Here is a 12,215-nt window from a genome sequence, read left to right as displayed (position 1 = left end):
TAAGAGACTATACTAACAAATATCCGATTAAATTGCATACTAGAGCAAGTCTTCTTAGATACCTCGTTCACTTAAGACTAAAACTTACTTTCCAGGCCTCAGTAAAGAAAAAATATATCAATTTAGGTTTATAAACTTTAGAAACTTTCCTTGGCAGGAGTTTTTTTGTAGCGACGAGATTTTATATTAAAATAATGTTGTTTTGCTAAGAAAGAATGTAAACTTAAAAAGTTTAAAATTAAAGAATTTCAAAGGGTTAACCTAGGAATAATCTATAAACTTAAAGCTTTCGGTATTATCCACAAGGCAGGGGCCACCGATGGTCATCCTTAAGCTCTCGTGTCACAGTTGAACCCCGGAACACCTAATGCCTCAAAGACGCCTAATTAATTTCATAATCATAATTAGAAAACTCGAAGGAAATTAAAGAATCCCTTCAATCATTGAAAGGGTTAAATTCCGTAAGATTCTAAGACTAATTAGAACACGGAGATATGTACATTGCCGAGCCAATGAAGCCACGAAGCAATAGTGGTCAACTTATTTTTTAAGTGGAGCGATTGTAGTACGTATACCAAAGTACTTTGGGAGTTAAGAGAGTTGAAACATGGTTTGAAACTTTCCTCTCGCTTGATTGCCTCAAGGAAGAGAGAGAGAGAGAGACAGAGTTTTCCTCGGGAATAGTGCAAATGTTTGACGAGCTGTTTTCTGTCAGCCTCATTAAGTAAAACAAACACTCCTTCCCAAGTTCTGAAAGGAACACCACCGTGCATGCCCATCTTAAGCCTAGCCTAGCTCGGATCCTATAAGCAAAGCGGGTATGTGGGTGGTGGTGATGGAGAGGGGAGGGGGGATCTTTCCTCATCTACTGGACCGGAAGAATCTAGGCGCTCAGGGCCCCCAAAGAAAAAAAAGAAAGAAACGTTCTATGGTACGGAACCAACTTCCGACGTAAAATTCTTGGAAATCCTTTCCCCCTTAATAAGAATTTTAAAATACTTAGCATTTTACAAAATGAGTTTTAACGTTTACAAAGGACGGGATATTGAAGTCTGGTGGTATATGGTACTTTTAAAATTAATTTTGACTAAAGGTCAAAGTTCGACGCGGTCAATTAGTTTGAGTTCATAAGATATGTTCATTCCATAAGTTTGCCACTGGTAACTTAGAAACTGGAGCTTTTCATGAAGTGAATAAGGTAGGGCATAGATTCAGGGTAAAGCGAGGGACGCATGCTGAGGCGCTGCTGTCAAATTTGGGCTTAGTAATGCAGACTAAATAGGACCTAGATGGAAGTCCTGGTTCCGTCGTTCTCGAACTAGCTCGAGCTGTAAGTCTCTCAGTTGCATCACGAAATGTCATACTTATGGAAGAACCATATCTTATGAAATTATGGTTTGAGGTGATGTGTCAGAATCATATCAACGCACGAATGAGTAATTAGGAATTGGGATGATTTAAATTAGAAGGGATTCTTGGTTGGTTCCCAAAACACATTAATTAATTAACCCTTGGGAATTTTCGAATTTCATGGACCGATAAATTGATAAAACTAAAAGGAAAACAATTTATTTATTTGTTTATTTATTTGTATTCAAAATAGGTTTTCGTCCTTCCTCATTCGCACAACGACCCAGGATGGTTAAAGACCTTTGATGGCTACTTCCTATCGTCAACAGCCTTCATTCTCAACAATATGGTTGACCGTCTGGACAAATACCGGAACATGACATTCATTTGGTCTGAAATATCTTTTTTCGCCAAATGGTGGGACAGGTAAGAACATAGCCTATAGTACTCGATCTTACTTATTATAAACGGCGGGACAAAGACCAAAAATATAGTAATTAAGAGCTTAATGAAACCATGGACAAGTATATCCTTAAAATGGACGCCGCAATCATCGAGTAGGGCGTTGATACTTCTTCTTCTACCCTTCCTTGTCTGTCACACATTCTCTCTCTTTTGTCTCTTAAACGGTCTTGTTGTTTTCCACACCCTTCCTAACCATTTTTGCGCCTTTTTTTAGTTTCCCGCCTTTTCGGGGGATCCCCACTCACAATGATTAATCTTTTAAAGTAGAGGGAGGTACCGCCTTTTTTCGTTCATTAAAGGGAACTTGAAATACAATTTAACAATACATTTATAATTTTATTTTTGATTTGCAAATTAAATTGTAGGTAAAGCTTATGACCTATTTTAGAAATAATACATTAAGGTTGTTTTGTAATTCTATTAGATGTAATTACTCCATTAAATATCTACTTCAATGTGGTAATAACTGTTCAAATGTAGAGGGGTCAAATTGCTTTTTAGAATATTGTTCTATTGATGAAATTGTCAAACTTAAAAGCTATATAAATTTAGGTATGATGACGCGTTTCATCATTACTTTAAGATCGTTAATTAAAACAGTTTCGCGTGTGACTTGCCATCAGTCTAGACACCCGGTGATGTATCTCCCATGTCTTCCACCCAATTCCTCGTTGGCGTTACCATGGCGTTCTTTATTTCGAGAGATCTAATCTCTTCACGCTTCCTCGAGGCCTATACTTACTAACGTCTTATAATTTCTAAAGAAAAAACACGTTACCCTCTTGTCCCGTTATAGTTTGAAGAATCGTCCTCAACTACGAGAGACCGTGAAAGAAATGGTCAACCGAGGTCAACTTGAAATGGTAACGGGTGGTTGGGTGATGACGGACGAAGCGGCGGCTCACTACCACGCCATGATCGAGCAGCTAATCGAGGGTCATCATTGGTTAAAGACCCATTTAGGGGTTGAACCTCGTAACGGATGGTCCATCGACCCTTTCGGACACTCATCGACCGTCCCGTACTTGCTGAGAGAGTCCGGTATAAAAAATATGATCATTCAAAGGATCCATTTCGCTTGGAAACAATACTTGGCCGAAAGGAAACGACTCGAGTTCGTTTGGAAGCAATACTTTGATAAACCTAATCCCGATGAAACTAACGACGTCGGAGGAGGGGGCGGACCCAAGTCTAAGGATGTTTTATGTCACATGACTCCGTTTGACCTCTACAGTATCAAACACACTTGCGGACCCGACACTGACGTCTGTTTACAGTTTGATTTTAGGCAAGAATTATCGCTAATCTATTTCTTTACTGAGTTAAGGCAGTTTGGGATATACAACCTTTTAACAAAGGGATTTGGGGGGAGGGGGGCAAAGGTACGAAATATCTATACTCAATCTATAAATAGATATCTCTTGATTTAGGCGAATCGCCGGAGAGTACTCCGAAAGTACCGCAGTTCAAATAAGCGACGATAATATCGAAGAAAAAGCCAGGTTGATCTTGGGTCAATACGGTCGTATTGGTTCTCTATTCCCGCATAATGTCGCGCTGGTTTTCTTGGGAGATGACTTCCGGTTTAACCACGATGTAGAATGGGATCAACAATACAGTAATTACAAGAAATTATTCGACTACATCAACGGGCAACCTGAATTGAACGCCAAAGTCAGTTTCGGAACCTTGGAAGATTATTTCAAAGAAGTTCACGGTCGCATGGAAAAACTAGAACCTCCCGAAAACTTCGCCAGTTTGACGGGTGATTTCTTACCCTACGGTGACATCTACGCCGAAGCTAGACCATCGTACTGGACAGGTTATTTCACAACCAGACCTTATTGGAAGCACTTGACCAGGGAATTGGAACACTGGTTGAGAAGCGCGGAGATTTTGTACAGTTTATGTCGAAACTTAGCTAAACAACGCGGGAATGATAGACTAGTCGAACGATTGAACCAGGATTACACGTACTTATCAACAGCCAGACAGAGTTTGGGCTTATTCCAACATCACGACGCCATTACTGGTACGTCAAAGGTTGACGTCATGCAGGATTACGGCCGAAGACTATACCGAGGAATCCGCGAATCCATCGGCGTCATCTCTCACAGCGTACAATACGTCATGTTAAAAGAACCAATTAAAACGGAAGCCGATTTAAGACCCGCTCATCCAATGACGTCCTACCTATTCCCGGATATAAACAGACCCAACTACGACTCATTCCCGCAAAAGATACCATTCTCCATCCCTAAAATCGAAGGCAGAAAAATCGTCGTCTTCAACAGCGCCTTACATCACCGACAACAGGTTGTCAGGGTAATGGTCAAGAGTCCGAGAGTCAAGGTTGTGGACGCCAACATGGCTGAACTACCAGTCCAAGTCAACCCGGCTTGGAACGGAACCATCGAGATCATCTCTGGCGTTTACGAATTGAATTTCATCGTCGAATTGGCACCCTTGACGCTCCAAACTTTAACCATCATGGACGATAAGAAAGACGACGAAACTCCACCGGAAACGCGTCCAACCGTTTCAGTTTTCGTTAATGACGCATTTTCGGCCAAACCAACAGCGTCCGTTTTCAACTTTCAAAACCCGAGCTCGGAGGACATTGAATTAGAATCCCCGCACTTGCACGCTGTTTTCTGTAAACAAACTGGTCTCTTGAAGGAATTGCAGTTGAAATCCGACAATGACGTTCGAAACAAGATGAGTTTGACTTTCCAAGCTTACAAATCCGAGGATTTCCGTAGCGGGGCGTATCTATTTCAACCGAACCGTATGGAACCGATCGTCAACGTGACGGGACGTTTCCCGGTCATCAGGGTGGTCAGAGGACCAATTTTATCGGAAGTCCATACGGTGTACCCGGGAGTCGTGTCTTTGACGTCGAGAGTGTACCACGTGGATGGTATTTTAGGAGGAGGACTAGAATTAACGAGTACTTTCGATATGAACACAATTGGCGATGCCAATTTGGAGCTTTTCATGCGTTTGGACACGGACATCGCCAGCGAAAATATCTTTTACACCGACACGAACGGTTTCCAAATCATGAAACGATACAACATGCCTCAACTTTCCGTCGAAGCTAATTACTATCCCATTACCTCGGCTACGTACATTGAAGACGCGAAAACAAGGTAGGATTTCAAGAGTTAACTCTAATTCAAGGGCTTCTTAAATCTAACCAATTATGTTCTTCCCAATCAGGCTTTCCCTTTTGGTTTCCCACGCTCATGGCGCGACCAGTCACAAACCAGGATCGATGGAGGTTATGTTGGACAGACGCCTTCGTTACGACGACAGTCGTGGTTTGGGAGAAGGCGTTATGGACAACAAGAAAACGGCGGCTCAATTCTGGCTAGTCCTTGAGAAACGTAATCCATCAACTAACGACGATAACAACCAGAAACCGGAAATTCCCAACCTAAGTCTTTTATCTCACACACTTTCGGACACGCTGAACTACCCCCCGATCTTGCTGGTAGCCGAAACGGGGGTTGACCGACCCATGGAAACGTCATTATCCTTCTTGGAAGGCGGGTTCCCGTGCGACCATCATCTTGTCAATTTACGGACACTTCCGGTCAAGGATAACTTCGAAGAACCATCGGAGAACGCTTTAATGATCTTTCACCGAAGAGGGTATTCGTGTCAGGTCACTAGTCCCTCGGTTCCGTACGGTTGCGAAGTCAACAATAACAAAACAAAGTCGAAATTTAACGGGGTCAAGTTGGGTTTGGTGCGAGTTCGCGGCCTCGAAAAGACATCCTTGACGGGTTTACGGACTATAGAGAAATTACAATCATTGGGTGAGGTCAACATTGAACCCATGAACCTACAATCGTACAATATCGCCTTCGCGCCGTGAAGCGTCACGTTGTCACGTTTCAAATATCGCTACGGGACATGAACCGGAGCGATAAACTACAATTACGTTACGTTCAACGAACGAGGTTTTGCTTTTGTTTTTCTAAAAAAAACTTGAAAGTAGGTGGTACTTAAAACTGAATTAAACTCTACCTAAAATACACAAATTCACGATAATTAAAAACTGTAATCAAAATACAATGATTGACGGATGGGATGTAATAATTAAGAGAGACTTGGGACTTGAAATTTAAAAAAAAAAGCTCAAAGTTTTGGCGATATATTTTTGGTTTTTCTATCGAAAAAAAAAATTAATTTATTTGTAATTTTCTTGAATCTTTCTAATTTGTAAATATGGTCCCAAAATTCCGCTTTCTTTATAGGCCAGGTGAATGTTTTTTACAAAAAAAAAGGGTTTTCTTTAGTATGTTTCAGTGGTGTTTAAGATCTTCAATATGAGACAAAACTTTCTTATTTCGTACCCGATTTGGACTCGATTTGTCTCATATTAAAGCGATTAATTAGCTTAATCCTACATTAATTACAAATAATATATTTATAGGCTTTAAATATATTTAAATTACCGATATTAAATCCTGTCAATATATTTAAATTTTGACTTAAAAGTAAAAGAGTCAAATATTTTCCTTTTTTTCGTTTGTTTTAAAAAACAATAAAGGCCTGAATGAATAATTATAATAATTATTTGAATTTAGGCCTTAAATTTCAGTTAATTAATAACTAATTCGATTAAACACTAAAGTGCCGTAAAATACATACGACAAAAACAAACCTAATTAAGTCTTTATTAAAATTAGCGAATTTCGAAAGGAAAAGAAATTAAATGAAATTTCTGGCTCTATTGTGAAAAAAAAAAATGAATAAAAATGAATGAAATTTAATAATAATAAAATAAATATTTTTGGAGAAAATAAAAACACCAATTATATTGAAAAGAAAAAAACAAATTCTAGGAATTACAAAAAATAATAATAATGATTTTCTACTTTAAACTGTGGAAAAGCCAGGGTCATGACCCCGCTACAAAAAAAAATTGATGAGTGATGGGAGAACTAACAAAACAAACCAAAACTGCATGACCAAATCATATTGTACAGTTCAATAAAAAGAACTACGTATTTATAAAGAAAAAGTAATTCGGGTATTGCCGAAATTAACCAAAATACTGACAATAAATAATAAAGTTTTCAAAAAAATAAAATAAATACAAGTTTGATTAATTCAACCATATTTCTAAGTACATTGGAATTGACATAAAGGACTGCGTTATAAAGCTTCCAAATATAACCATTTCTCCCGTAATACACCTACCTTAATTAAAATCAAATTAACTCGGAGGAAACCCGAGCAACCTAGTCTAATTAATAGATAATTAGGGAAATTCTAGAGTACGTCTATTAATTAGGAAACCTTCAAAATTTGTAATTAGTAGATAATTAAAAAATTAAATTAGATTTAGAGAAAGTAGGTTAGGTTGAAATATTCCAGCGCGAGGCATAGATATCATAACGAGGAGTCTAACATTCGCATTGTAATCTCGTGCGAGCGCGATTGCACGTGAGTATAATCATTTATAGACAGATTAAGTAGGCTAAGTGTCTCCATTACGAGTTCTTTCCACAGCTCATTAGAACACGAAATGCTTAATCTCTCTAATAATTAATTTTTGTTTTTATATGAACTTAACGTTAAGTTTAAATGGTATTTAAAAGGGGAACGGTTAATCGGCTTTATAATCAAATGTTCGACACCAAGCCGCTTAAATTGTAAGCGGTAAACACCTAAGTCCGAGAGAAATGAAGGGGGGGGGGGGATCCCAAGATAATATATTTGTACCGAAAATTTTGGAAATAGGACCTACGGGATTTTCTCCGTCCGAGCTACAAACATCTAGGCCTAACTCGATCCATTTCCCAGATATTTCAAATAATATTTTAGCAAAATTTGTTCTAAAATTAAATGGAACAAATGGGAATTCTCCCTTTTCTCTTATATTTTATCAGGAAACTAATTAGCGAATTCAATTAGATCTAAAGGGAAGCCCAAATTATACCTTTAATAAACAAAACGGTAGGCCAAACACTTTCACTCCATTAGCATGATACGCGCGTCCAGCATCTCTAGCCGCGCCATTTAGAGCTTTCAGTATCCCTTACAATAAAAAGCCTCTGTTTTATTTTTCCAAGTCCTTTAAGTCCACTAAACTTTCCAAAATATTATTTCTTATTCCGTATAAAGTGTTCCAGACTAACTCTAGCATAAATTTCAATTCGAAATGTCACTGAGCACAAAGCTAAACTCTACCTTAGACGCAAAGGGTTATCGATAGCTTTATAGGCGCTAACATTTCAAGATGAAATTTACAACTTAGCTCGAGCAAAACTTAACTTCCAACTTAAAGAGAAAACGTTTCAGTGGAAAATAAAAAAATAAACTTTAAAATGTGATAAATATCTCCAGATTTTTCGTATTTACCGGATTGCGAGGAGTGTGTGTGACCTAGTGAGTTCGAGTTTGCCGGGTTAATACGGCGAAAGGCAATTGGTAATAAATGTTACCAGAGAGTAAAGGCCTGTTACTTTATTACTAATCTATCCATGAACGAAAAACTACCAACTTTTAAAAGGGTTTCCATAGCTAGGAAACAAAGGGATGACGTATCATCCATTCTTTGCTCCAATAGAGATAAAAATAGGCTTAGTTATATCAGTAAAACCGTTCCCCGCCTTTAACTTAACTAGTTCTGAATCGAGAAACGAACTAAAGCGTACGCTAGAAGGGTCGGACATTAAAATCTAAAATCGTCTCCAGATGGTTGCAATTTCAACCTTGAAAAGAGTACCTTTTTCCTATCAAGTCTACGCAAATTTTACACTCCTTACAAGCTTGTAAATTAATTCAATAATTAAGCAACGCCAGTTCAAATATTCGTACAGTAAGGCTTATTTTATAAATATAGTGTCCGACATCACGATATGACTAAATTCCGTTGTCATGGTAACGAGAGAATGCGAATCTCCGGATAGGCAGCTAGCCGAAAGAAGGATGAATTGAAAGACAGACGGAGAGAGAAAGAGAGGAAAAAGGAGTTTAGGATTTTAGGTTCAATTCATCATTAGAGTGACATTAGCCTAATCGATTCAGGGCACGTTCAACGGACCGGAAAATCCTTCTTCCTTAAACCCCTAAAAATATAAAGGAAAAGATTCCTCCGGCCGTGTTTCTTCCTAAGCCGAATCATGAGCCCAAAATAAATCCCATCCCCCTCCCCCCGTATTAACCTGTTGGGGAAAATTCCCCATATCCGATTGCATAAACTTCCCCATCCATTTTAGTTATCAGTTCAAATACAAATATGTTTAAAATTCGATGGAATCAATCAATCGTACAACCATGTGATTTAAAAATTCGAGGAAACATAATTGGCTAGTATTTTCCTACTATCATTTAGTAGTTTTACCTCTAATTCCTGTATTGGACATATTTATACTGAATATTATCGCGTCTAACGGTAATTATCTATCTTAACTACACGTAACATTTTCTATAATTGTAGGGGGAAACCACTAGACTATAGTAGAATAATACTATTACCCTATTTTCGTCCTTTTAACTAGGGTGGGCGGGGGAAAGCCCCTACATTATGGTTGGAAAATACCATACACGTGTTTCGTTAAACAAATCTTGAACTATTCAATTGTTTCTCCACGTCACAGTCACGTTATACATTTCCTTAATTGGTGTTTACTAGGATGAAAACCCCAGTACTAAATGAATAGAATTGTATCTTCTCTTCAGTCTTTAGAAATTTAATATCTAACAACTCTTAAAAGCGAAATAAATGAATCTACGCGTAAGATTCGGCGTGAAAAGCGAGAAAGAGATCTTGCAAGGGTTTATATTTGGGAGTAAGAGGACTAAGAGCCAAGAGGACTCCGATAATTAACCCGGGGGCAACCAAAGAGAGCTATATGGACCAAGTATAAGGTTAACTGGGGAGGGGGGGGCGGCTTTCTAAATTCTTACGGAGATTAATTACGAGTGGGTTTAACCGAATCCCTTTCTCCAACACACCGAATTCCGAATTACGAATTACGCGCTCTGATACAAAAGGTGAGAGACAAAATTAAGCAACTATCTTCAATCAAAAACGTTCACTACGCCACGGAAGTTCACCGACAGACGGCGCTGCTGGCAAAAATATTGGCACGAATGTAATTAATATTCATCAAAGCATATACGCTTACTGAAAACTAAATACGTCATAAGTAAAAATAATTGTTCGTTAACTTTTAGAAAACAGATTTCCCTGACAGTTCCAGGTTGTTTCCCTGATATTTTCAGGTGAAATGTTATTTTTAGTTGCAACCTTACTCGAGCCTTAAAATTTTCCCTGATTTCCCTGAATTTTACTAAAAATTATAAATTTCCCTGAGTTTTCCCTGAACATTATAAATTTCCCTGAGTTTTCCCTGAATTGTTAGTCATCAATTTATCCCCCTGACATTTCCAGGTTCTCTAGACTATGTTAAAACAGCATCAGTAACGGGTGATCAAATCAAATTAACCATGGTCAAACTAAGAATAATCAGATATATTTTAGAAATTATTAGACTTTGTGAAGATACGTTGTTCTACCACCATCCAAGGCAAATATTCAACGCAACCAGGCGTAATATCCCCAATGCGAGGGAGGACACAGTCATACAGAGAAAGAGAGGAAAGGAATTGTTCAGTTCAGGTTACAAAGCAACGTATATACGAGATGGCCAGGGGCAAAATCTAGAACGACGAAGGACGGGGTGTACTAAAATGCAACTGGCAAGACGGAAAATAATTATAGGAAAAGATAACACAACTTTTGGGTATTATTTGAAGAGAGCTCAACAAAAGTGAGTGTATATACGTGCGGGCACTGTTCCTTCCTTCAATTGCCCAGCCGAGTTAAACAACTGCAATTAGCCCGGGCTTTCCTAAGAGACACGAACGTTTCATCCTCGTCACTTCTCCAGTTCCCCTTTTTCGTACCACACCACCATGGCGAAGATGACCGGGAACATTTGGAAACTATATAATATAGAGTATCCCATCCGGTTGCCGGTATATATTCAAAGATAAAGGCTTATTTCTGATTGGTGGTGCATACGTTGGATATGTACGAATAGTAATAGGTAGCTGGGTGGCAAAGTTAATGGGAAACCGAGACCTATAGTCTCGGTCCAAATTAAGCGAAAGGGTTCATTTCAAAGAGTGCTTCCATCGCGTCTTGTATCGTATACGACCTCATTTTTGTAATCCGACAAACAACCGACCGACCGACTAAGGTGAATCAAAGGGATAGTCGTAAGGGATTCTTCAAATTAATCAATTAAATTGATGGTGGTAGGACCAAGGATTATTTAAAATGTCTAGATATTTTAAATAATCATTGGTAGGACAGTGGGAGGGTTCTTTGGACGATTTCTACTCGAAAATGTAAAATATTCTTTTTGTAATTTAAGCTCAATTTTCAGAACCAACTTAGTACGACTACCACTTTAATTTAACCAAATTAAAAATGCAAAATAAGAGTGCGTGCAAGCTACAAATATCTTGGAAACTTCAATGAATTTCAAACTTTGCTTTAATTTAAACGTAAGGTTGGCATTTCCCTTAATTTCTAAACTGTATTTTAACTTGGTATATTATAGTTGGTATACGGGGCATACCTGAGCTTGAAACTGGCCTATAATTGCTTTATTACTTTTAGAAGCTCCCAAATAAAGGGGACCAAGAAAAGGAACGTAAAAGGGGAAACAACAAACGGTGCGGAATTTAATAAACATTCTCTCTGGAATGAAACTGTATATAGGGCTCTTTTATATTCCGGTATTATAATACAATTTTACTTATAGATAGAGAAGAGTACATATATAGTTTAAGGCACTTGGGAATGTACATTGTTTTCGGTTTATACTGTCTTATTTCGATATGGTCTATCATTTATTCTCTCTCAAGTCCGTATTTCCTTTAATGTTTCATTCATAAGCTAATGAATTAAAAAAGTTTGCAATCTTAGTGAAAATGGACTCGAAGTTAGCCTTGCAGAAATTATTATTTAAAACTATGGGTATGAAAAACAGCGTTTACAAATTTTACCCAGGGCCATGACCCCAAAATTAATCTAAATACCAACAACACGTTCTAACCCCTTTAACCTTAACCTTTGAACTTTCCCCCAAAAAACCAAGCATTAATTTATTTAGGAAGTATTTTTATTTGGCTCAATTATTAAACCGATTATATTTTAATTGAATCTTTACCTCTAGGGAGATTGGGATGTTGGAAAAATATAATCCCTCTGAACCACAAATTAATTAATCATAGGCCGGCTTTACCCAATTCCCATTCTTTCAGATATGCATATATATTTTCTGCAATGTAGAGAATGCAATGCGACGAGGGAGGGAGGGGGGGGGTGGTTATGAACTGAACTGGAAGCTCGCAATTCCGCGAAC

General features: G+C 38.1%; 1 protein-coding gene across 1 annotated transcript in view; it reads left to right on the top strand.

Moving 5' to 3' along the window:
* alpha-Man-IIb (alpha-Mannosidase class II b) overlaps positions 1-6,779 on the top strand; it is a 37,513-nt gene extending 30,734 nt beyond the window's left edge. The window contains exons 2-5 of the mRNA XM_089857701.1: positions 1,604-1,776; positions 2,612-3,103; positions 3,246-4,967; positions 5,038-6,779. Of these exons, the coding sequence (XP_089713827.1) occupies positions 1,604-1,776; positions 2,612-3,103; positions 3,246-4,967; positions 5,038-5,698 (3,048 nt within the window). The 3' untranslated portion in view covers positions 5,699-6,779. The remainder of the gene's footprint in view (positions 1-1,603; positions 1,777-2,611; positions 3,104-3,245; positions 4,968-5,037) is intronic.
* The last annotated feature ends 5,436 nt before the right edge of the window (positions 6,780-12,215 follow it).

The sequence above is a fragment of the Phalangium opilio genome, unplaced genomic scaffold (genome assembly GCF_054372755.1).
Source record: "Phalangium opilio isolate 3A_F unplaced genomic scaffold, DU_Popi_V2 ptg000011l_1, whole genome shotgun sequence".
NCBI classification, from domain to species: Eukaryota; Metazoa; Arthropoda; class Arachnida; order Opiliones; family Phalangiidae; genus Phalangium; species Phalangium opilio.
The sequence above is the reverse complement of the archived record's forward strand: the minus strand, read 5'-3'. Positions and strand labels throughout refer to the sequence as shown.